The sequence below is a fragment of the Calidris pugnax genome, unplaced genomic scaffold, assembly GCF_001431845.1.
Source record: "Calidris pugnax isolate Ruff unplaced genomic scaffold, ASM143184v1 scaffold20, whole genome shotgun sequence".
NCBI lineage: Eukaryota > Metazoa > Chordata > Aves > Charadriiformes > Scolopacidae > Calidris > Calidris pugnax.
Window position 1 is genome coordinate 19,080,664 of NW_015094510.1, and position 26,534 is coordinate 19,107,197.

The 26,534-nt window shown below is 36.3% G+C and overlaps 1 protein-coding gene across 12 annotated transcripts in view; it reads left to right on the forward strand.

Moving 5' to 3' along the window:
* Positions 1-3,109: 3,109 nt before the first annotated feature.
* The window catches only part of POSTN (periostin, osteoblast specific factor), a 35,969-nt gene continuing 12,544 nt past the window's right edge, over positions 3,110-26,534 (forward strand). For 3 of the 12 annotated variants that reach the window (XM_014966030.1, XM_014966031.1, XM_014966032.1), the window contains exons 1-16: positions 3,111-3,460; positions 5,118-5,216; positions 12,625-12,689; positions 13,881-14,038; positions 14,448-14,612; positions 15,420-15,566; positions 18,000-18,141; positions 19,378-19,590; positions 19,743-19,877; positions 20,517-20,665; positions 21,204-21,340; positions 21,843-21,973; positions 23,558-23,688; positions 23,856-23,958; positions 24,335-24,402; positions 25,731-25,776. In XM_014966030.1, the coding sequence (XP_014821516.1) occupies positions 3,339-3,460; positions 5,118-5,216; positions 12,625-12,689; positions 13,881-14,038; positions 14,448-14,612; positions 15,420-15,566; positions 18,000-18,141; positions 19,378-19,590; positions 19,743-19,877; positions 20,517-20,665; positions 21,204-21,340; positions 21,843-21,973; positions 23,558-23,688; positions 23,856-23,958; positions 24,335-24,402; positions 25,731-25,776 (2,011 nt within the window). In that variant the 5' untranslated portion in view covers positions 3,111-3,338. Of the gene's footprint in view, positions 3,461-5,117; positions 5,217-12,624; positions 12,690-13,880; positions 14,039-14,447; positions 14,613-15,419; positions 15,567-17,999; positions 18,142-19,377; positions 19,591-19,742; positions 19,878-20,516; positions 20,666-21,203; positions 21,341-21,842; positions 21,974-23,557; positions 23,689-23,855; positions 23,959-24,334; positions 24,403-25,730; positions 25,777-26,534 lie in introns of all 12 variants that reach the window. The other 9 variants (XM_014966027.1, XM_014966036.1, XM_014966037.1 and 6 more) reach the window with 5 other exon arrangements.

A 26,534-nucleotide genomic window follows, 5' to 3' on the forward strand; every position in this document is an offset into this window, starting at 1 on the left:
TCCAGATGCAAATTGCTGATCTAAGTGAAGTTCATGACAAAAATCCCAAATTTGCTGAATCAAGATTTCCAAGGAAACCTAAGGATTCAAGCAACAACTGCAGGATAGAGAGATCCTCTCTTTTAATCTTAAAACTCTTGCCCATTTGCTCTTTTCCACATGGACACATTCGCACAACAAAAAATAAGCACATAAAGTAGTTATAAAATAAAGAAGCAGAATATGTATAAAACATTAAACACTTTTAAAATAACTAAATGGCCTGAAACATCTGTAGGTTCTAACTGGGAAGGGAATATTTGACAAAACTTTAATTTCCTTCCATTCTTATTTGCTAAATTTCTGCACATCATCAGTAGAATTGGCCACAAGCGACTAATAGATCGATGCTTCTGTTACTTCAGCTTGATGTAAAGGTGTTTATTCAAACCCCTAAATATTGGAATGCAAGGATTCTTGCATCATATAGTTAAACTAATCCTCTTTTGTAACAGTAAAACAAATTACTTTATCATACAAAAAATTCTTAGTGCAAACAGTTAATTCAGCTTTGCGAAGACAACTTTTACAGAGTTCTCTCCACTAGAGGTCTCTAGAGAAATACAAGAAACATTTCAGACTAGCAGATACCTTAGATTTTCCTTCTTGACACTATTTACATTTCCTGGAAGATGAAAGTCAACACTTGGTCTATATTTCTTCCAGGTATTTCTTTGGGTATGAGAAATAGGATTCCTGTAGTTGGCCTGTTTTTTCTTCTTGATGCTTTTTGCTGCTTTTTTTTTTATTTGTTTGTTTGGTGTTTTGGGGTTTTTTTTTTGTCTCTATTTTTGTTTTTGACTGGAAGTTTTTAGATTATAAGTTTCTGCAATTTCCGTTCAATTGATGATTTTCAAGAAAGTTAGTTCCAGTTAAAGATGAGGTTTATCCATCTTAGGACCTGGACATTTTTACAGCACTCACTAGAACAACTGATTCAGTGATTTAGAGATTTTTCAGAAATTCAAGCTTATGATGATTATTTTTTTCCTTGTGTTATTTTCTTTCAGTAAACTTTATATCTGCATTGACTATTTTTCACTAACATTTGTCTCATTGAATACAATAATGTCACCATGGCTGCTTAAAGTTTTAATGTTGATTATCCCTTAGTTTGTTTAATTAATATGACTTTATACTTGCATATTTCTTCATCACCAGTTCTGTGCTGCCCTACTACCTCTGCCCCACGTTTGATATTTAATTTGACTTATAAAAGACCTTCAGATCTTTTCTTCTGTACGTCTGGAGTGGAAAGGGGAACTTTATAACGTTAATGTATGGAAGTGGGAAGCTGAATGTTCTCAGGCTCACTACTTGTTCCTGTTATGTCCATCTCCTATCACAATTAAAGATAAGTGGAAACAGAGAAAAGTAAGGTACTATTAATAAGAACTACCTGGTTAAGAATTACAGCCTACTGTACTCTATGCAGGGGTTCTTTGGGATTTCAGATTGGGTCACTAATCAGAAAGCTGAAAAAATTTGGCAATAAAAACTCTTGCCCTGCTCAGATCGCTCCTTCTTTAACCATGGTGGTTATGAGCTCTGCGAACAACAAGAGCTCAGTGCATGCAGCAGCATTGATTTCTTCTCATTTTTTGATGCTATGTGTTAAATGTAGAAGTGAAGAACATGAGCCATGCTGGGAGTTGAGAGACTCTGGAGGGAGGCATTCCTGAGAATACAGGTCACTGGAATAACTCTAGGACTTTCCAAAGTTTGTCAATTTAAAGAATATGTTCTGAACTTTTTCATCTGTAGGTTGAGAACTGCAAACGGTAATCAACTGAGGCCAATTAGCAGCTTGAACCATCATAGATAAAAGCTGATATTTCTTGATGTATTTTGTGCTGCAAAAACTAGAGACAAAAGCTCTGAGAGGAATAGGAGCACAGAAGTGACTTTTAATATTCCCAAATATTTGTAATATTATTATTACAAAACTTGTAATATTATATGACAGAGTTGACCCATCACCTTCATCAGCTGATCTGACAGGGATGGTTTCTGGCATGGAGTTTTACTGAGTTCACACACAGTGACTCTAGAGATGCTGATATTTCCATGAGCTATCTTGAGTCATTTGAGGTACAAGTGGCAGTAGAAAAAAAGTCCACCTACCATTTAACCAAAAGTCCCTGTTCTTAAACTTAGAAACCATTAAGTTTTATGGTTATATGACAGGTTGCTCCCAGGTGTGTCAGTCCAACACTGCATCCGTTTCCAGTTATTCACCTCACTAGTTGCTCTGGTTTAGAGAAAGAAACTGCAGCAACATACTGCCATTACGACCCACCTTACTTTCATAAAGACCTGAAATGATCTATAGATTATACCTTGAAACAGTATTCATATGCAAAAACTTCTATATAAATGGCAGAATTTTGTCCTTGACATGAAAATTTCAGGTTTCCTGGATTGCAGTCCAAACACTGTCCCTGGAGCCTTAAGACTTTCGCTTCACTGGAGGCTTGAGCTTGTCTCTTCACCCTTCTGCCTCAGTCCCCTAATTTACAGCTTGGAATTATGTTTTCCATTTACTTCACAAGAGGCTCCTAAGGACTGACTAATAAGTATAAAAATTTATATATTTAAATTTGCAAATCGTGATTTTTGTATGATTACATAAAGCAGTGAATAAAAGCATTATGTAATAGAAACTGTTATTATGAGAATTAAAATTAATATTTAAGCTAATACTGCATTTAGTTATATAACTACTTCATAATCAGAATGTGTGTTAATACAGCTTTTTTTTTTTCCTCGGGACAAAAATACTATTCCAGTTCATTGACAACAGTATTGTTTAGAGCTTTCATCAGCTTCACTAGTTAAACAGCTCATAGCTGATAACTGTGAGGCATGGAAAACAAAGAAGAGCAGTGCAGTTCTTATGGGGACAATGTCTTCCTCTGGGTTTGAACAAAACCACACGCGATGATCACGACCTCTGGATGCTTCAGTGCTATAAATACCAAACCATAAGTCAAAGTCTGAACTTCCCAAACTTTCTTTGCTGTTGTGTCAGCAGAATAAAATGCCAAGCCCTCTGTAATAAGGAAGAAATTAGTCAACTGGGGATTAAAAAAATTGGTTTATATGGTTAATGTATGGTACTAATTTAGATTACTGAAGCTGGCAGTGAAGGCTGCTGTTCTAAGGAGGGTGGTACAAAGTTTCAGGTTGATCCTGTGGTTCCCTCCCACCACCTTCCAACATGCATATAAGTTGTCAGCTCTCCAGACCCTTTGCCAGTTCTCTCTTCTAAACTTGCCAGAAGCAACAGAGGACTAAAGATGAAGCTCTTTTTCTTATTCACCTTTTCCACTTTTTTATTGTCTGCTTTTGAACAAGCAGCTGCTTCTGCTCACTATGACAAGATTTTAACTCATAGTCGAATAAGGGCACGCGACCAAGGGTAAGTAACTGGGTTTTATTTCTATTTTAAAAGGGAGTTTGTTAATCTTTATTGTCCCCTTTCTCCTCACTTTATTTTAAATGATTTTTCATTACAAATTCCTACTATCATTCAAGGAAAACTTTCTCAATTAATTTTATAGAAATTGTGCCTAAATAAAAAGCTTTCTGGGGAGTTTCAAAAGGAGACAGAATACTGTTAAACTTCATAAAATGTGGAAAAATTTAAAATCACCACTTCTTCATGAATAAAATGTATGTATTTTAGAATCACTGAAGTTAATTACAGTTCACAATTAATGTATTAGGATATCAGCTATGTTAAATATATATTTTCAAATGTTTGAATAGGGTTGAAACCTATCCCACAGTATTGACTTATATTTTTATTCGATCACAATGAAAATAATGAACTCTATTTGAGTACTTTCTAACATGGGACTATATACAGGGAGCCCTTTGTAAAACTTCTGTTCCCACTATAGCAATGTGGCGAGCCACTCGGCAGGGTACCCAAAAGACAATGCTTACAAGCCAGGCTGCTTCAAGACATGGAAATTATTTGGACAGCTGGTGTCAGGGAGACACATGTGTTTAAACATATTTTCCTCCAGTCTTCTTAAGTGAAAAACGTTCTGTGAAGAAGAATTGTTTACCATCCTGCCTTTCTTTGTTGAATTCCCTCTGCCTGCTACACACACAGGCTGAGATTTTCAAATAAAAAAGTTTGCCGGCTTCCCACTAATGTGAAATATATGTTCTAACTTTTGAACTGATGATTATTTTTTTTTTTTACTTGTAGAAGTATAAAAACTAGTGACAAAATGCCTTTGCTGTATGGAATTTGCCCTTAAGAAATACCTCTTCTGTACACTACCATGCTAAGGAAAAAGCATTCCTCATTTGAAATCTGTGACTCCTTTTATTTACGTGCCAATTTACCCTTTGGCCCCCAGCAATTCCCAGAATGTTTACTTAGGTGCCTGCGGTACTCCAAATGGTTGGTAATCAAAATAGCTGATTGATTTACAGAAGACAGGGTTTCCTTCTACATAAAGAACAAGGCACTTTTCTTCCCCATCTCCCCATGACCTTCAGCTGCACAGATGTGTACAAGACAAAAACTTTAATGAAAAGAGCCTGATGGTATTCACAGCTCAGTCCATGCTGGCTGGTAATTAATTCACTTCGCATGGGGAAGGGAGAAATATAAGGCATATTGAGGCTTGACTAGGCACAGCTGGGGATCACTGCCCATCAGAAACAGAGGATCAAACCAGAACAGAGGGAAATCTTCTGTCCCTGCTGGGAGGGTGGGATTGCCAAGGAACCCAGCTGGGCAGTCCCAGGAGCTTGCGCTGTGGTTGATTGAAATCACACCTGCCCTGGGAACTGAAGCCAGATGTTCACTTTTCACTTTTGCTCAACAGAAATGGTATTTGTTGCTATTTTGTATAAAACTTTTGCAAAGATCATAAAATTGTAGAGTCACCTGGGTTGGAAGGGTCCTTTCAGATCATCTAGTCCACCCATCAACCTAACACTGACAAAAATCATCACTCAACTATATCTCTAAGGACTATGTCTACTCATCTTCTAAATATTGCCAGAAATGTACAGAAACTTATTTTTAAAATGTTTGTCATTCCCGCCCATAGCCCAAATGTCTGTGCCCTTCAGCAAGTTATGGGAACAAAAAAGAAATACTTCAGCACCTGCAGAAACTGGTACCAGGGAGCCATCTGTGGAAAGAAAGCGTGAGTATGCTCTGTTTCAAAACTGTTCCCCACTCATTAAGAAAATATACTGTATCGTTAAAAAATTCTCCTTTTCTCAGAGACAAGCTAACTGTTTGTTTCAAATGCAGACACGGGAAGAATTCAGTTTCAGTTTTACAGGGTTACAGTTGCTTTTTAGCTGCTTCTAAGACCACCTGGATAACTGATCCAATAATTATTACCAGTAACTATCCAATAATTATTATCAAAAGGAGTGGAAAGTCTGAAAATGACAGCATACTGTATAGGTTTTTTTAAGTTTCAGAGGCTTCAAAGTATTAGTTTCAGCAATAATTCTCTGAGTTAAATATTCATATCTCTATTTCAAACACAAAAGACATGTGAGATTAAGTGACCTACTCAAAACCACAGAGGGACCTAATAGGCCAGTTATGAAAAGAACTCAGCACTGGCCAGCAGAGCTGTGTGCTCAGACCACACCTCTCTATAAAGAAAAAAAAAATCAAAGTATGATTGTGGATACAGATTAAATCTGGGTGAGTCTGGCTTTCTTTTGGAATCTTTGTGCATATTTCATTTCTCACTTCTCATAATGTAAGTCATTGCCATCTCTGCGACAAGATGTCAAAGTCACTACTGCTTCGTCAGCCATAGAGCAGCTTCAGAGGGTAAACACATAAAAAATCCTGAACTTGGTCTGCCCAATTTGTCTCACTTAGTATTAAGTAATTTAACAGAGATTGACACTGTTTACCCAATACAACAAACTAATGTTTTTCTCACGTACCACTTTTTCTCTTGCTGTTACACAATTATTTGGATAAACTTCTCAGCAGTTGTTGACACAGGAAATCATTATTTTTATTTTCCTATTATTCTCTTACAAGGTCCAAGTAGGTCTGGGGTGACATTTTCAGAAAGGCTTGAGTGAACGGGCAGTCCAGCCTTCAGTTGGAACTCTGTCTTAGGGTATTAGAAGTCTCTCAGTGAAAGCCTATAAAACTCTTCCAAATGACCAAGTAATATTTAAGTACACAATTTGAGTAGTCACTGAGAGATTGTATGCCCTAAAACACAAAGATATTAAGTTATATTGATACATGATGCAAATTATATGTAAGGCGAACTTAACCCCATTTAAAGTAAAATTTTAATTTAGAACTTCTCTAATAAACATCAACCACTGTTTTAGATGTTAATGTAACATGGAATAGAGCTTTTTTGTTTCTGTGCCAAAGGCTTCCTTAACCAAGGTTAATATGGAAGAAAAATATCCAATGTTAGCAACATAAGCCAGTTGAAGATGACTTCCTCTGTAAACAAGCTCTTAAGTTTTCTTGAAAATGTTTTCTGATTAACAATGGTTCACTAAATAAACTAGAGAGGACATATCGAACAAGTGATTGATAATTTGCAATTAGTCACATTTTTATTCTCCTGATTGTCAAGTCATGGGTAAATAAGATCCATATTTTCCAGCCCATCCTACAAGTGTAAAAAAATAGTTTCTAAATACAGAAACATTGATAAATTCAGGGAAAAAAAAAAAAAAAGATATATATGACTAAACAATTACACGTATCTCACATTGAATCCAAGTGAGTTTCTATAAACAGGATACTTTTATGTTAAAACTGCAACTATAAGACTTTCTAAATTTGTATGAAATTCATTGAATGGTTCTTTAAAGAAAGTAAAACAATTCTATGTTGACACAGCATTAGATGTAGGTGCATTCTGAGTTTACACTGGGGAATGGGTTGAGGCACAAAAAATTATGCAGAGTGTGAATGCATCACTAGTAGTGCTAATACGGCTACAGTCTCTCATGGTCTTTTCATGTCATGTATGTGACACTTTTAGAATTACAGAAGTATCCTTTTCCTGTTCAGTTTTTTCATTTTTCTTCAAAGCCAGCTTTACGTTTTCATTTTTCAGCTGACGAACAATTATATTCATAGTTCTTCTTGAGCACGATCCCTCTACTTACTAATGTAAAACTTATTAAAACTCCCAAATGATTACTTACGCGAGAAAAATGCCTCCAGTAATGATTTTTTCCACTGTTAAAATCAGATGTGTAAATCAGATAATAGTCAGGCAAGGACCTGAAATGGACTTGTATTGTGGTTTCTACTGCTCCTGTTAGGTGTCAGAGGCTTTGCATTTTTTGAGATTCCTGAAAGATGGTACATGTCATAGCATAGTGTTGGAAAATATCCTTAGGAAAAAGTCTGATGGAAGATGTAGGAGGAGCACCTTTTCTTCCATTTTCTTTCCGAGAAAATGTTTTCAGTTGTCTGACAGCATACCATAAATCAACGGAGCTGTTATACTTCCGATACAGTAAGACACTGATTCCAATACACAGCCTTGCCTTTCAAGCACTGTCATGGCTTTGAAGTCTGAAATCTAACGTCAGCCTAGACATGAAGAATGATGTTATGGCCCCAGTAGAGCTGAGGAAAAGACACGATTTTCATGGGCCAAGCTGTCACCCTAAGCTTCCTGATATTGCAAATTTTATTGGTTACTAATTCCTTACTTAAGGAGACAGAAGAAAGTAACAGCAGTAATTTAGAGTGAACATGGCACAAATCATAATGAACATCCTACTCAGACAAGAAATCTGATTATTCTAAATCCCCAGAACTTTCTTTGGAATGTAATTGACTGTCTGGAATCCTAACAGATCACTCCCATTTTGATTTTGGCTTTGTTTTAATAAGCGAATCCAGACAGGTTAGAATTCATTTTTTGTACAAATTACAGATTTTTATGCGTTTGACGATGGTAGTAATGACCAATTTCCAGTCATACTAGATTGTGTATGGTCATTTGTCCCACCTCTACCTTCAATTTTCTCAGGATTCAAAGTTTTTTAGGTTTTATCAGAATCTTTCCTTCTCCTCCAGGTGGCATTATAATACTGACTTCCCTTTCCTTCAGTGGACATGTTGCAACTCATCCAAAATACTTCACCTTTTGAGTAAAGTCTGCCATACCACTGACTTCCTTGGCACTACATTTTATTCCCCTGCAGACACATTGGGAAGAAGGGTATTTCCTGAAAATTACTTAAACTGAAACTTGGATGCTCTCAAAGTCAGCTTTGGAAAACAACTTACTCCTGTGGTTTTATTCCTAGATAGATGTCTTGTCTTCCTATGAGAGAAAGTCTGCTCTCAGCATAAATCTGACAAGGAATTCATAACTTCAGAAATGAGCTATGCGGTGATGGTTACCTTCATGTGTCAGGAAAAATAGTTTGAAGAAATAGGCTGTTTGGACTCATTGAACTGAAGTCAGGTGGTGACTTTGTCCTCTTCAATGAGTAGAATTTAGAGGAATGTAAGCTGTAAAACATTTTACAGAGCCTGTGTAAGGCAAGAAGCCTACTACAGCCAGCTAGAGGAGGACTTTGAGAAGTGAGGCTGGGTAGATTTGGTCACGAGAGTCTACACAAAACTGTCCCCTACCTTCTCCCTCCTCTTTTAAAATTTTTACCATTGCACAAGCACTCACAGAGCAAGGCTAGAGGCGGGGAACAGTGTGTATGAGAGTAAGTTAAGTCTTAAAACTCCTGAGGGTTTTTGGTTTTTTGTGGCTGTAACAGAGCATGTTATAACTTAGTCTTAGCTGTTAATGGGATGTTTATACTCTGTGTCCTCAAAACAGAAATGTAGACATGACTAAAGAGGTTCCTGCAATAAGAATATTAATTCCAAAGGACAATGGCTCTTCTCATGTTAATATCACCATGTTAACAAGTCCTCCCTAATTTATACATATGATCTATAAAATGGTAATTTTAAAATGTTTTTATTATTTACACTTCTTACCTGCTGCTGTGAATTTCCAACTGGCAACTTAAAGACATGCTAATATTGAAGTCCACTAGACCAGAAGTCTTTCCACTGTTTCTCTGCAGTATTTTATCTCCATGCCAGCAAGGAGTAGAAACAGATGAGTCACAGAGCTAATCTGAATAAACTGAAAACTGGCTCTGTTAGCCAAGAATAGCAAGGACATAAGGTAGTGTTGCTTTTCCCCTTTTTCATTTGGAATATACTCCTTTGGATGAGGTCAGAACAGCTTTGTGCCAAAAAAAAAACAAACACAACCAGCCAAACAAAAGAACTTACCCCAAAACAAATAAAACCCACCAAAACCTCCAAAAATTCAAGAATGCAGCATTGCTTGTTATCTGAGTAGCTGTTTTCTTCATTTGGGCACCATGTTACATTGAACTAGTAGGGATATACAGATGAGTATAACTTATGGTGTGAGATGGGTCTTTCCCCATGTACCGCGTCTATACATGAATGGTGCTGAGAACTGCATCTTGCACTGAGTTTGATCTGGTTCTAACCTTATAGAATCATAGAATTATCATAGAATCATAGAATTGTCCAGGCCGGAAGGGACGTCCAAAGGTCATCTAGTCCGACCTCCCTGCAGTCAGCAGGGACACCCCCAACTAGACCAGGTTGCCCAGGGCCTCATCGAGCCTCTCCTTGAATATCTCCAGGGATGGGGCCTCAACCACCTCCCTGGGCAACCTGTTCCAGTGTTCCACCATCCTCACAGTAAAGAATTTATAATGGGATCCTCTGTACAGACCCCTTTTCTCCCACTCTATCTTTCTTGCTACATTTTAAGCACAGCTGATACATGGGCCTTCTAATTGCAGTCAGCTGTAGGGGAACATGAATACTGTAAGTGGGAATTTACAGTAACCCTTGATGACTGAAAAAAAAAGCCTGGACTGTATATAATGAAATACATGATGAAAAAGGCACTGATCTTGTAATGTTTGGCTGAAGAACATAGTTAAGAAAGAAAATGTTTCTTCAGCCAGTTTTCTGCCTTTCATTAAGTGTGTCATTGTTGGATATGGTAAGAAGACTAATCTTGCCATTTTATTCTATGCTTTTAACTCAGCTTCCTCTTTGCTTTTTTCCAAAAGATAATTAGGACTGTAATCTTTCATAGGGTGAAGGGTAGATATTTTCTACTCCATGGAAAGGAAAAATATTTTCTCATGACAAAGCAGTTCACCCAGTTGGAAGAACATTCTGACTCCTATTCTGTTAAACAGTTTTCGTTAATCAGATTTTTTTTTTTATTAGCATCTGGCAGGGATACAACAAGGAGGAGGAGTATAGGGTTAATTTCCTTATTAGTTAGAAAATCTGTAGCCTAAACTGTATGCTCTTCTTGCATTCCAAAGAAATAGCCATTCAGTGAAATGCTTTAAAGAAAGAAATATATTAAAAATAGCTACACAAATGCTTTCAATATATGGCTTCTCAGTTGAAAAGATGCACGTGGCAGAAGGGTGGATATGTCATCTCTGTTTATGTATATGAGGAAATGGAGGCAAATACTTTCATAACAGAGAGAAATGAGAGACTGGCTTTTTAAAAAATATTCTTTAATCTTCACGAGTTCTTTCAGAATGCTGTCAATTACAGATTTATGATCCTTGCTTTTAAAATAATTCTTTGTAATGTTATTGTTCTTCTAGTCTACTTTCATTTTTTAATCTTGTTGTGGTTTATCTCCTGCCAACAAATAGGATCATGCAGCCTATCACTCACTCACGCATTCCCACCCTCCCAGATTGGTAGAGAGAAGAGGGAGAAAAGGAGGGGAAAGGGAAAAAACAACAACTCGTAGCTTGAGTTAAAGTCATTTTAAAAGAACAATAATGGAAAAGGAAAATAACAATATTAGTAATAATGGTAAAAGAATACACAAGACAAAGTCTTTGGTTGCCCAAACCAAGCAGAGATTGCAGATTCCCTTCCCCCAGCCAACACCCATTTATATACTGAGCATTTCATCATTATACGGAATATTCCATTGGCTATTCTATTATTCTGGATATGCTCCTCTAGCCTCTATGGGAAGCTGAAAAGTCCTTGACAAATATAAACATCACTTAGCAACAACTAAAACAATATACATTATTGGCATTCCTTTCATACCAAATCTGAAAACACTGCAACCACAGCTGAAACCGGGACAAATACCTTTAAGCAGTTTGGATGCTGAAAGTCTTAGGTCCAATCTTTCATTTGAATAAGCTCTTCATTTTATTGTTTTTGTGGTTAAAGTTTTGTCACCTTTAGTTCATGAAAAATGGGAGAAGTGTATTCAGCTGCCACTAAAGACTCTACAAATTAGATCTGGAATATAGTGGTAAAAACTCAGCAAAAACCTTCAAGGAATTACTGTCCAAAACTCTATCTCTGCCAACATCGGCCATAGCTATAAAAATAAATCTATTACGTAAAACTGTGATAGCAATTTTTTCTTGTCATTCACAGTGTATTGTAATTTGAAAAGTAATATCTGAAGTCTAAAGACTTACAGTTTGTTTTGGACTTTGGTAAAATTGTATCATTTGTTGGCATTCTCTCTCCCAAGGAGCCAATATCAACTCCATAATAACTTTAGTGAATTTGCACTTTCCTGTAAGAGAGAAGAATCTGTCAAACATATCTGTGGTCGACCTTTTATTTCTGTCTTATTAATTAAGACAATGTTATAAGAGCATCAATGCTAAATTGAGTGTTACAGTATAGAATTACCAGTTAGTTCTAATTTGCTGTTATGTACAGTTTACATGTATTCAAGAATGAGAATATTTTATTGACATCTTTATATAACAGTTCCTGGATCCTGATATTGCTAAATTCTGTGTATGCTGTGATGACATACTCTTTTATCTCTGTTCTTGATTTCTCGTGGTCTGGTTTTCATCCTCACTACATTTACCAGTGAACTTTCCCTTGTGTACATCCATCCAGTCTTTAGTGACTTCCTTCTCTATAACCTGCTTTATGTCCGCTCTTAATTAGTTCTCTCTCTCATTCTTGAGCTTCTTCAAAACTTTCCTTGAAAAACTGAGGCTCTGCCACCCCACTTTCACCATACAATCCACCGGACCTTGTCCTAAATATCTGTTTAGTTCCTATATCCAGTATGTAGGTGATGTCATGTACTTTTGTCATTTTAATTTATATTCCATTAATTTATTTTTTTTTCTTTTTCCTTTACAACCCTGCTGCTACCAGTTTCTCTCAATGTCCTCACTTTCTACATTTCTTCAATCCCATCTAATCTTTTCAAAATAGACCACTTAAATTAATTTTCTTCAGCTGTTCTTTTCCACATCCCACTTAAACTTAATGATGGCAGGCATTCTGTAAATTCAAAAGCCTTGCATTTAGTAAAATACAACTAATTGGTAGTCTATCCAGAAAAGGTTGAATGAATAAAAGGGATGAAGATCTGGAGAGTGTGTGCTTACGAATGAAAAATTAATAATAAAAAAAAATTAAAATCAGACTTAGCTAAAATTAGTATACACTTGTCCAGTATATTATTTCATTGTGAATTTGTCTATATCCCACAGAACTGTCTTATATGAATGCTGTCCTGGCTATATGAAGATGGATGGTACGAGAGGATGTCCTGCAGGTAGAGGCTTATTTTCATATGTATGGGTCAGTGTATGAGAAGTATTACAACACAGGAGACTTTGCCTCTTTTTAAGAATTAATGCTTGAGAACATACAGCTTTTTTAAGTACGGCCAACAGTTAAAAATTAACCAGCACTGAATTTTTCTGCTCCTTCCAGTTTCTGGATTGGAGAGGAATGATAGTGTCTTCAGTTCCCAAAGCTGCCAAAGAAGAACTTTTATTCCTGTTCCCATCACACCCCAGACATGTGGCATATGTAAATTCTGTTTATTCTTTTTCCTGTAAATACTTGAATCTTAATTAATAGAAGAATGTTATAGGTTTTAAATATACTAAGGAGTGAAAATTGATACAGGAATTATTGATTTCTCCTATTTTTGCTATTTTGTTTTGCATAAATAAAGTCAATTGCAGCAGGGAAGAGTAATTTCAGAAGAAATATATCTCATATCCCTATATCTGAAATAATTATTTTACATTTGGTAAAAGAGTTAGGCATATCTAAGGCAGATTTTAGTTTGTTTTGATGAGTTAATCTCACTTTAGATGTTTACATTAGGATGAAGTAAATCCCACTCTAGAATTGCCTGCTCCGCTCCATGACCATTAAGAGTCAAGATCTAATAGCTCACACGCAGATGCCTCACTTCTAGATGTCCAAAATTAGGAGAGATGAATCCTGTTCTCATGTTGCAATGTTTTAACTGGGATACTATGACCATTCTTACTCTCTGGATGAATCAATGTACACACAAACCACACACTGGAAGAAGAGCAAGAGACCTCACAAGAAGAATTCTAGTCCACCGTAACTAAATGTTCCCCTTTCCATTGACATTTTTGTGATTTCAGATGGAATTTCCTCCTGTCCCCAACAGATAGCTTCCCATTTAAGGTTGAGTTGGCACAAAACCAAACAGCTCTCCTAAAGAAAACATTACAATATCTGCTTTTGTTCGATCTAATTTTTCATTAAGCAACCAAAAAAAACCAAGCAAGCAGATGTGCTTGCATGGGGTTTGAATATGTTGTCAATGAAATTTAATCCAAGCACACTGTTTAATATTGATTTAAGCAGTTTCAGAGAGGCAATGCTATTGTCCAACCAAATGGAACAAAATATATCTGATTGTGAGAAACTGAATGACTGAAAAGTTTACATTATTCTTATTTCATGTTTATTTTAGTTGCTCCCATTGATCATGTATATGGTACACTTGGTATTGTGGGAGCTACCTCCACGCAGCACTATTCTGACATATCAAAGCTGAGAGGAGAGATTGAGGGAAAAGGATCATTCACTTTCTTTGCACCAAGCAATGAAGCCTGGGAGCAATTACATTCAGTAAGTGCATGTGTGTGTGCATGTGGTAAAGTATTTCTCTTTCAGCTAAAGTTTTAGCTGCAACAGCTATTATATGATAAGGTAGACTAGAAAAAGTATTGGTATTTTAGATATAAAGGAACATTACAAATGTTATAAAAAAATAGTTTGCATTTTTAACATACTGCTGAAGCTAGAGAGTTTGAATTTATTTTAAGGAGGGCTTAAATTAAGTCTTCCATTTGTAAGCAAATGAGACTAAAGCATCATTTAAGTGGAGCCACATTGATAGGTATCAAAGTTGTGTCTCCTAACAAGGAACAGCCATTGTTGAAAATATTGAGAGCATGTGTTAAGGTAAAGCAATAAGTACATCTTCCTGACTGGAAGAATCTTTTAAAGCTTCTGATTAAATTCCTTTCTTCTTCAGGAAATTCTCAGGAATTTGGTTGACAACGTAAATATTGAACTGTATAACACTCTCCACCACCACATGGTAAACAAGCGCATGTTGACAAAAGATCTTAAGAATGGCATGACTCTGGTGTCTATGTATAATGACCAGAAATTACTTATTAACCATTATCCTAATGGGGTAAGTTTATTCTCTTTTTTTACCCCTAGTAAAATTATTCAGTTATAGTTATTACTCTTTCATTTATTTCCTTCTATAGCTAAGAAAATAGGTTATAGAAAGTTTGACATCTAGTTGCCACTGACAAAAATAAGCTTTCTCAAAGAAATTTTGTCTGCTGTGTAGACTAATCATTCAGAAAGAATTAATGAACAAGTGCTGTTTTCTGTTTAGAAACCAAAGTTCAAACAAGAATGAACTGTCTTCCTAAAAGACAAGACTTTTGTGGCCAAAATATATGTTATAAAAATCTCAGAGCAAAATCTACTATTAATCTTCATATGTTTACAAAACACTGTAAAACAGATCTTTTATTTTAATTGGAGTACACAGTAAAAGCATTTAAGATTGTAGGGGATACACATCCATTATTTGGTTGTAAAAAAAAATCATTTCTATAAATGCTAGAAATTTGCAACTCAGTCATCTTTGTTGCCTTAAATGCATCAAAATGTTTGTGTTTACGCAGTTTATGTCAGTAAAAAACAATACAATTACCATATTAACCACATATGGGAAGAAAATCTGAATAATTGCAACAAGAAAAAAAAATGAATAAAAATTAATGTGTCCTGAATAAATCTTTCCAGAGGCTTAGTCAGCTTTTCCTATCTTACAATATTTTACTGTAAATTTAAAATATAAACTGAAGGAACAACAATAAATACAGAAAGTACAGCACATACATTGCCAATCTGTAAGAATCAGATTCCAAATATATGATCAAATTAATGCTTAATTTTCTACTACTTGATTCTGTAAATATAGGTTGTTACTGTTAACTGTGCCAGAGTCATCCATGGCAACCAGATTGCTACCAATGGTGTTGTTCATGTCATTGATCGTGTCCTGACTCCTGTTGGAAATACCATTCAAGATTTCATTGAAGTTGAGGATGATCTTTCATCTCTTAGAGTAAGTGGACAAAAATAAAAATGCTTCTCTGGTCTTTTATTTTTTCTTATTTCTTTTCCATTTCTGTATGATACCTGGAAATAAGAAGAGTTAGTTCAGTAAGAGATGCAAATAAATCAAATTAAGAACACCAGCTATTATTGCAAGTCTAACTATATGAAAATGCAAAGTATATTTTACATAAGGAGTCTGCTTCTGCTCTTTGTGGACCAAATAAGATCACATCAATAGAACAGAATGTGTTCCTGTACATAAAATGTGAGTCTTCTCTTCAAGCTCTGAGGTAATGAAATGTCTGAGCATAAATTACAGTGTCTGTTGCTAGATGAATATGAATAATTTCAAAATAGACAATCTAATATGGTAAAACATCCAAGTAAATTTCAGAGCGTAACTCATAGCATGTTTTAGAACACCAGCAGATACATGTTGAAAGATGTACAACATCTTTCATGTTCTTACAACATGTGTACAACACATGTTGAAAGAATTTTTCTTGGAGAGATGAAGCAGGTTTTTTCTGTTCAAGTTTCTAATTTCTTCTTCTAGAAGATGTGTCTGCTTAGTATAACAGGATTTCATGCTGCACATGTTTAAAAAAGTACGCCATGGTTTTGCAAATAACTGTTATCCTTTCCCTCCTCTATCTCCTCAATAAATACAAAAAAATATTTTACATGTAGAGGCATAAAGGTAGAAAAAACTCTCTGAATCCCTCAAATCCAGTCCATGACGACTGTAGGCAACAACATCATTTAATTCCTTTAAAAAAAAGAGTATAAAATCCAACCCTTTCTAGTCTCAAGCCTCCTTCAGTTAAAAAAAGAAGCCCTCTTCTTCATCACTAGAAAGCAGATAATTACTCATCAATTCTGTTTAACTTTACGTTGTCCATGTCCATAGCTAAGTAACGTTTTAGGGATTTAAACCCTGGAGATAGCTTTTCGTGGCCTCACAGCCTGAGAATAGAGTAGAGTAGAATGAAAGGAGTATTTCACTTGGAAAGGGCTTACAATGATCATCTAGTCCAAGTGCCCAACCACTTCAGGGCTGACCAAAAGTTATAGCATGATATTAAGGACATTGTCCAAATGCCTCTTAAACACTGGCATCACTGTGGCATTGACCACCTCTCTAGAAAGCCTGTTCCAGTGTTTGATCACCCTCTTGGTAAAATAATATTTCCTAAAGTCAAGTCCGAACCTTCCCTGGCACAGCTTTGAACCATTGCTGTGTGTCCTGACCCTGAAGAAGAGATCAGCACCTCCCTCTCCACTTTAGCATGATATTAAGGACATTGTCCAAATGCCTCTTAAACACTGGCATCACTGTGGCATTGACCACCTCTCTAGAAAGCCTGTTCCAGTGTTTGATCACCCTCTTGGTAAAATAATATTTCCTAAAGTCAAGTCCGAACCTTCCCTGGCACAGCTTTGACCCATTGCTGTGTGTCCTGACCCTGAAGAAGAGATCAGCACCTCCCTCTCCACTTATCCTCCTCAGGAAGCTGTAGAGAGCAATGAAGTCACCCCTCAGCCTCTTGCTGTGATTCAAAATCTCTTCCTTGTATTTCAGGGACAAATTCTTAGCTTTGACAGACTATTGCTTTGATCTAATTTGTCAAAATCTATATGTTCATGCTTTTCATTTAAAAATTCAGGCCATAATAATAAAAAATTCTGCCCTGTTGTCACCTGTCGTGGTTTTGACCGAATTGACCAATGGATTCTGGATCTGGAGTCAGGAATGCTCGGATCAGGATCAAAGGGAGACGAACAGACAGGGTCCTCCTTGGACGTCGGCCATGGAAGGAAGGGAGCTGACCTTTTGATCCCTCAGCTTTTATACTGAGCACGATGCAGATGGGATGGAATACCCTGTTGGTCAGTTTTGGGTCACCTGTCCTGTCCGCTCCTCCCTACAGGTGGGACCCTCTACTCTTTTCCGCTTCTGACCCTCCAATGGGGCAAATAACAAATTTACCTGACCTTGGTTGTTATAGCAATAAGTATAAGCAGGGGCCTCTCTGCATACCATTCCTTGGTATAATCAGGTCTTATCACTGTGAGAGTGAACAGTTTTCTGAACAATATGCTGTTAATTTCAGAGTTTAGTTAGTTAGAAGAGGCCCGGCTCAAAAAGTAAGATTACTGAACAGAAAATTAGTCCTGTTTTACCTCAAACCAGGACACACCTATATCAGAATTTATTGATTACCATGTGCTAAATTAAGGAAGTAATTTGGTATATTAGTCATTTTTTTCAATAAAATTAATTCTCTATTCCTTTTCTGAATTCTTTTTTTCATCTTTCTATAACACTGATATAAGTCTAGAATCAAAGGACTTGTGGGCACTAGGTGAAACTAGACAGATAATGTATTTTGGTAATATTTTAAATAACCAGTACTAAAAAACCAAATTTATTTTCTAGGCTGCAGCCATCACATCAGATGTCTTGGACATTCTTGGGAGGCCTGGTCATTACACAGTCTTTGCTCCTACAAATGAAGCTTTTGAAAGACTTCCAAGGGGACTCTTAGAAAGGATCATGGGTGACAAGGTGGCTTCTGAAGGTATGTAACAGTTTTTTGCAAATGAGAAATGTGGGTGAGTATTTCAGGAGGTAGAAACTGCATTATCTTAGTAGCTCTGAAATTTGGCACCTGTATTTTCATACATATGGGAGGAGTTATTTCTTCTCTCTCTAACTGTCCTGGTTTGAGGCGGCTTAACCCCTGACACTGACTTTTCCATCTCAAATGGAAAACTAAGAATTCAAATTTGCTGAAAACTTGATTTCCAAAACAGTTTAATGGAAACCATGAAAATATAGTCACACTGATGTTTCTAGTAGTTAAGCTGCATAGTTCTGATAGAGATTCCTGCCTTTAGAATTGCAGGGCTATCTGAACGTAGGATTCTCTCATAGTTTTCTCATGAACAGCTGTTCCGTAAAACAGGACATGCTCTTGTAAAAGTCAAGTTCTGCCCTGCAAGTTGAACTGAATTTATACTATATATTCTGACAAATTAGAGCAGTCAGTGTGCTTATTCTTCTGAGAACTACAATAAAACTAAATAATAGCAGAATCAGTCTTGTTATAGGAACAGTAATGTGGTGGACCGCTAAGAAATTAAAGGCTACCCTTCTGTTCTCCACTGCACTACACAAGTTCTCCATAATTTCATTATAGCCTGATTAAGTCACTGTGTACTATCTCAATGGAAGATAGTGAAAAGAGGTATTTGGGCTAATTTTAATGTGAGACATTGACTAAAAATAAAAATGGAAAGTTCATTTCTGAAATGAAAAGTCTTTTTTGTTGTGGCTTTTTATTATTTTTTTTTGATTTGATTTCAGGAAATTTTGCTGATTGTTTTGGTATCCACAGAAGATAGTACACTGAATCTCACTTAAGCAGAAAGGCATAACAAAATATAGATTTGGGGCTGACTTTGCACAGCCCATACAGTATTGTACTCAGAGGTTCATTTGGAGCATATCATCTGCAGTCACCAAGTTACATACTCTGTCACATGCAGATCACAGCATAGCTACTATAATTTTCATAATAGAAGGGATGCTAAACAGTTTTGACCATAGATGTTGTTTAGAGGCCTGTTTAGTATCAATGCTCATATAAATAACTTTCAATAAAGTAACTATGAGTTCAACTAAGCAAATATGCTAGATAAACTAGTAAACTATTAAAAACTGTGTATTATCCCACACCAACACGTGAATTATATATATATGTGTGTGTGTGTCCAAACAACTATATATGAACCTTCTGCTCTTTTCTCTGCAGCTCTCGTGAAGTTCCATATTTTAAATACTCTTCAGTGCTCTGAAGCCATCACAGGTGGAGCAGTCTATGAAACCTTGGAAGGGAACACGGTTGAAGTTGGTTGTGATGGTGAAAGTCTGACTGTGAATGGAGTGAAGATGGTCAAACGCAAAGATATTGTGACAAGCAATGGCGTTATCCACCTCATTGATGAAGTCCTAATTCCTGATTCTGGTCAGTGATGTGCATGAAAAACTTCTTACCCTAAAGATGTTTTCTATAATCTTACCTAGATTCCCTCAGATATCTTGTTATGGATAAGCGTGGAGAATCCAAATCAGGAAAAGGGATAAATTATGTGTTAAATATCTTTTCTTAATTTGCAGCGAAGCAAGTCATTGAGCTTGGGGGTGCCCAGCAGACTACTTTTACAGACCTGGTGGCACAGCTAGGACTGGCATCTTCTCTAAAACCAGAAGGCCAATACACTCTCCTGGCACCTCTGAATGGCGCTTTCTCAGGTTAGTAGCCTTAAAAGACTAACTCTGACTGTCAACATAAACAACAATATATACTATCCTGACAGTTTTCCCAGTAACACCCAGTACTCATGCCACGCATGGAAATATTATCACTAAAATAAGATACAAAATATTCACAGACAGATTGTGGGAAAAGAAAGATACTAATGAACTACCAATTCCCCGAATCTTTGCATTACTTGCATTAGATTCACAACTTATTTATTCTCAAAAAACCCCCAAGAATTCAAATGTTAACTCAACACTACAGATGCAAAATTGGAAAGGTTTTAAAGTTCACATGCAGAAAGGAAAAGTTATAATAAGAATTTGAGCAGTAATTCAGAAGATGGAGCAGGCCCACATATCAATCATCTGCCATATTATTGGTAATAATTAATCAGGGCTATGTCAAAAGTTCATGTCTGAATTTAAGGAAAGGCAATTTTCTATAACTACTTAACAATTCGTTTTCTGTGTACACAGATCTATTCAAGCCTTAACTCAAGCATTTCAAAGAAAGATTCAGTATTTTCATGGTTTTCCATGGTCTTTTAATATAACATCCACAGTCAACCTTATTTGAATGAAAATTCTCTATATAAATCAATATGTATTTATATCTAAATGGCTTTGTAGATGACACTTTAAGGATGGATCAACGCCTTCTTAAAGCAATCCTGCAGAATCACATTATAAAAGTAAAAGTTGGACTCAATGAATTGTACAATGGACAAGAGCTGGAGACAATTGGAGGAAAACTGCTTAGAGTCTTTGTGTATCGCACAGTAAGTGAATGGGGCTTTCTAACAATATGTATCCCGACTATGAAAATGAAGAGTCATGTCAGAATAAAAGACAAAGCTGAATGAAACCGCCCAACATTTACCATTACAACTAGCAAAAATCTTTAAGGTTTTAAGCTTGGAAAAAAATGAAAATCTGATCTTTATTGATGGGAATTTTTTTTTTCATGGAAGACTCTTTAAGAAAATGAATAGGATGCCAGATTTGGCACTACATCTATTAAAAAATTTTAAAGCTAGTTTTTAGGACTAAATAAGAGCCCATTCTCAAGGGAAACAACAAAATCAAGTTTGGAAATATTTACACCATATTAACTTACTCCAGATTTTGCTACTTTTGCTTTCTCAGGCAATACCAGATTTCCTGGCAGGACCACACAATTTGACTGTAGAAAATACATATGAATATTATTTTTACTTTTAGAAGCTTGTTGGGAAGTATGCATCCACCTCATTTTAACAAATAGGTTTACATGTGTATCATGGTGTGAATAGCTACACCTATTTCTCTTTTAATCAGGCTGTATGTATTGAAAATTCCTGCATGGTCAGAGGAAGTAAAGAAGGAAGGAATGGCTTTATTCACATCTTCAGACAGATCATCAATCCAGCAGAAAAGACATTGCATGAAATGCTGAGAAATGATAAGCGTTTCAGGTCAGTAGCAGTTTTGACAGAACTGAGATTTTCTTACAGAAGGTAACTGTATATACAGCTCAGTCTGAGAAATTGTCGTAAACTGTGTGTTGTTAGCCTTTTTTGGGGGCAGGGAGGGCAAGGAAGGTGTTACCACTTCCTAAAAAAAAATAAAAATTAAAAAAAAATAAGGGGCTGGGGATTTAAAAAGAAATAGTGTTCTCTTCCTGGATTTATGTTGAAAAGGCTCCGAAACTTTATGGTAGAATGTTTGTTTTCGGCACATAAGAGTCAGTAAGACACGAAAGAGAGAGGAGTAAGATGACAAAATGGATTGGATGACACATCCAGAGCTATAAATGGAGCAGAGTCTGGAGTTTTAATTAACAAGCAGTAAAATTCCATATAGGTGCAACATGGTTGCATACACTTCCGGCACATACTTCTGTCCCCATACTGCAAGTATCTAAATACTCTAATAGACATCAACTCTATGTGTGTTTTGTCTCTTTGTTGTAAACAGCGTTTTCCTCAGTCTGGTGAAAGCTGCAGATTTAGATGATGTTCTGTCACAGCCGGGAGAATGGACTCTGTTTGTTCCAACTAACGATGCCTTTAAAGGTTTGACTGATGACGATAAGGATATATTGATAAGTAAGTAACGTAAGAAAACTAGAAATAAAAGCAAAGGTAAAATCAATGAGAAAGGTGGTTAATACATTTCTTACACAAAAGATAACTGAAAAAACAGTTCACTTTTTGCATAGAGCAGGTCATAGGACTTCCCTAAATTAATTCTTCCTTGGAGGATAGAGAAAATAGGGTTTTGAAAAAAGCATCCAACCTGCATTTATATTTAAATTCAATCCTTGATATATTATCCCAAGGTGTAGTAATCTTCCAGGTTAAAACCTGCATTCATTTAATTAGCTTCAACTTTTCATCATTCAATCTTTCTATAGATTTTTGTAAGCTGAAATGTCTATCACATTTCTTTTCTAGTTGTGACCATTGCAATAAAAGATATGTAGTATCAACTTTCCTATCTTTCCTTACTCTTCTCTGCCTCCATCCAGTAATCTCTGATATCACCTGTGCTCTACAAGTTAAATATTGAGTATTTATTGCTAAATGACAATTTATGTAATTTCTTTCCACCTAACACTTTTAAACTCAGGAATTATATAGATTTTTCATGAGATTTAAAAGTAGTTTCTTTAACGTCATGTTTTATTTCCATAAGAGAAGAAATGCACAGTAAGTACTTCAAATCTCCTGCAGAATTTCCCACTAGAGGGGTAGACTATGGCCACAGCACTATAAATATTTTTTGTTTATTTGGGAGTAATGTGCATATGGCCCATCCACAAGTGCGGCAGGAGTGGTTGCCTTGAATCCTACATCCAGAAATTCAGTCACATTTTCTGCTCCTGCACTTTTCAGATCAAAGTTCAAAGACATCGAGCCAAATCCCATGAATCCTTAATGGCTTTAAAGAGTCCATGTTGGAGCATTCATAAGCAGCAACCCCAGCTCTATACAGCCTTTAACTCAGTAATGAGGCACTGTAAATTTGAATTATCTTAACCATTTAAAGTTATGTTTGTGATCTAAATTACGTTCTAGTGTGGTGTGTCTCTAGTGACTAACTAAATTAACAGATACTCTCAATGACTAACACTAGATAGCTATAAAATGAAATTAATCTTAAGTCTATGACCTGAAGTAACTGGATAAATGCTATTGTTCTGTTTTTATTGGACTGTATAGTTACTTTATTAACTAAGGTTGAGTTTATCAGGTCTATTATTTTTATCTTCATTTCACAACTTGACATTGTACCCAAGGCCCATGCCATTTTGGATTATTTCTATAGTTCAGAATATAATTATATTTGTCATTTTGCTTTTAAAGCGGCTTTATGTATCTTTTCCTATCATTGTGACTCAGTGTGGCTTTCCTTCGCATAAGGATTTTAATTTACCCTCATTATTTTTTTGAGCAGAATGCCCATTTTTAATGTCAGATTACCTTCTGGAATTCTTCTGTGTCTTTCTTTAAAGACATAATGTTGCTTTCTCCATAAACTTAAACTTTAATAATGAATTGAATGTGCTTATGGTAGTTTCATTTATACTATGCTTAATCCTGTCTCAAGCCTGTGTGAATCCTTAGAATTTCCAGAAGGAACTAGCCATTACCATTTAATTTTCAGTCATATATTTTCTTTTTAAATAGGGGACAAAAATGCTCTCAGGAATATTCTTCTTTACCACTTGATACAGGGAGTTTTCATTGGAAGTGGCTTTGAGCCTGGTGTGACAAACATTCTTAAAACCATCCAAGGAGGGAAACTCTACTTGAAAATAGTTAAGTATTGAAAAAGTCTCCCTGATACAGCTTTGTAACAGGGATTTGACATTCTATGTATATCTACATTACAGAATGGGCTGTGTTTCTCTGAACATTATATTAGGGTTTGGGGTTGTTTTTTAATGTCACTGATAACTTGCATTCTCTTTTCATCCTTCACCAGGTGAATGATACTCTTCTGGTTAATGAACTGAAATCAAGAGAAGCTGATCTGATGGCAACCAATGGAGTTATTCATGTTATTGATAAACTCCTATATCCAGCAGGTGAGTATATGTTCATGGAATTTATAGACACTCTTCTGAATCTGTTTACATGTTATGAAGGTGCAATAACTTTAAAAAGTTAATTCCTTTAGAGAGACAATTCCATGAGGAATAAGAAACAGAAAGTTTACCTCACTGCTCATTTTGTGCAATAACCTTGCTTGAAACCATGGCAACTCTTTGAAATTTTGTGAAAGTGAAGTATGTACAAAAGATGCCATAAGCTGTCTTTTCCGTTAATCTGGAAGAATGTATATGTACAAGTACACACTTGTGTTTGAGTGTGGTTACATCTCCCAATCACTTTAAATGAAAATAAAATGATAAAATGAACACAGATGTATGTTTCCTCTTACATGTCTATTTCTTTTGACAGATCTGCCTGTTGGAAACAATCAGTTGCTCACAATCCTGAAGAAGTTGATTAAGTACATCCAAATAAAGGTACTCTTTAAATAACGATCCTTTCATCTTTTAGGTAGGATTTGTTTAACCATGTACAATATAATTCATAAGTGGTTCTCTAGTGCCTCTGTTTCTTCAACAGACAACATATTCAATAGTTCCCAGTTACCCGAATACAATAATGAAAGATACACTGCATTCAATAGTTAGAATTTCAACACCAAATAATTATAGAATATTTTCATTTGGATAACTCCAGTATGAACTGGCCCAAATCTGCTGTTTGGTTCACGGACATTTCATTACTCCAGCAAAATAAATCACTTCTAAATCATTGAGGCAATCCCTCTTTGAAAGAAATATTGAGTGGCTAAGTCGCTGTGTCATTAAACCCACCAGCCTCAGTAGCCTGTGGAGAAAGAAACAGGAGTCCATATCTATCTCAGCTATCCTCTTCAGATTACATTCTCCCTCAGCATATAAATATAATAGCAGCATATAAATAACATAGCCTAACTTCTAGACGAATGAAGCAGTGAATCCTACCTACACTCACACCCATCTACCTACAGGTTGGATCAGGGAAGAGTAGCTGAAAACCTGCCCAGAAGAAAAGGACCTGCTGGTATTGGTGGCCAGCAGTGTGCCCAGGTGGCCAAGAAGGCCAACATCCTGGCTTGTATCAGGAATAGCATGGCCAACAGGAGTAGGGAAGTGATTGTACCTCTGTACTTGGCATTGGTGAGGCCTCACTTCGAGTACTGTGTTCAGTTCTGGGCCCCTCGCTGCAGGAAGGACATCGAGCTGCTAGAGCGTGTCCAGAGGAGAGCCACCAAGCTGGTGAGGAGTCTAGAGAACAAGTCATACAAGGAGAAGCTGAGGGATCTAGGCATGTTTAGTTTGGAGGAGGCTGAGGGGAGACCTCATTGCCCTTTACAACTGCCTAAAAGAGGTTGTAGAGAGGTGGGTGTTGGCCTCTTCTCCTAAGTGAATAATGAAAGGACCAGAGGAAATGGTCTGAAGTTGGGGCAGGGGAGGTTTAGATTAGATATTAGGAAGAATTACTTTACTGAGAGAGTGGTCAGGCACTGGAAGGGCCTACCCAGGGAGGTGGTGGAGTCACCATCCCTGGAGGTATTTAAGAAATGTGTAGACATGGCTCTTCAGGGCATGTTCTAGTGCCTGAGATTGTTGGGTTGGGTGTTTTGTTTTGTGGTTTTTTTTTTGGTGGTTGGTTGGTTGGTTGGTCTTTTTTGTGTATGGTTGGACTTGATGATCTCAAAGGTCCCTTCCATGTGATTCATTAGGAAGCTAGAAGACAAGTGCTCCTTCTTTTAAATTTTAAAATTACTTCTCTGTATTTGCAGTTTGTTCGCGACAGTACCTTCAAAGAGATTCCACTGACGTTTTACAGTAAGTTCATTTTAAATACTTCCAGATGTGTCTGAGATTGCTTTCTAAATGTTGCCAATTCCAGTCCTGAACTGTAGAACTTTTTTCTTTTTTTTTTTTTTTTGATGAAAAAGAAAGCAATTTCTGGGAAAGTAAGAGGTGCCAATGAAGCACAGGAAGAGAAAGACTCAAAGTAGAATGTTTCTGGCTGTTGTGCTACTGTATGTATTTTTTTCCCTTTCCAGATGTGTGACAGGAAAGTAACCCTGAAGTAAGCAGTTCAAATTCTTTGGGGTAGGCAAGATACATATGGAAAAGATTGTTTTTCAGTTTTTAACCAAGGTTCAGTGCTTGGTGCATAATAGAATATTACTGCCTGCCTCTCCAAGATGTAGCATTGTACTGTACTGACTCTCCAAGATGTAACTTGGGCCAAACTCTGTACCAAGATGCTTTCTTTTTCATAAATGCTTCCAGAGGGAGAGAGTGTACCCGTTCCACCTGTTTCCCGTACATGCAAATATGAGGCTTATATAGAAGGCAGTTGTTCTGACCATTTTCACTTTAGGGAGTAAATGCAAAAAAGGAACTTTTTTTTAAAATTTTGTTCCCTTGCAGCCTTTTCAGGGTTTGCATTTAGTTTCTGCATATAAAAGAGAACCCGTTGAAGCAAACTGTTAGAAGACAAAGATCTTGCTGAAGATTTTGCTTGTGAGGGAATATGAATTTAGGCAGATGATTAAATTTCTATAAGATTCTACCAATGTTTCTCAGAAGAA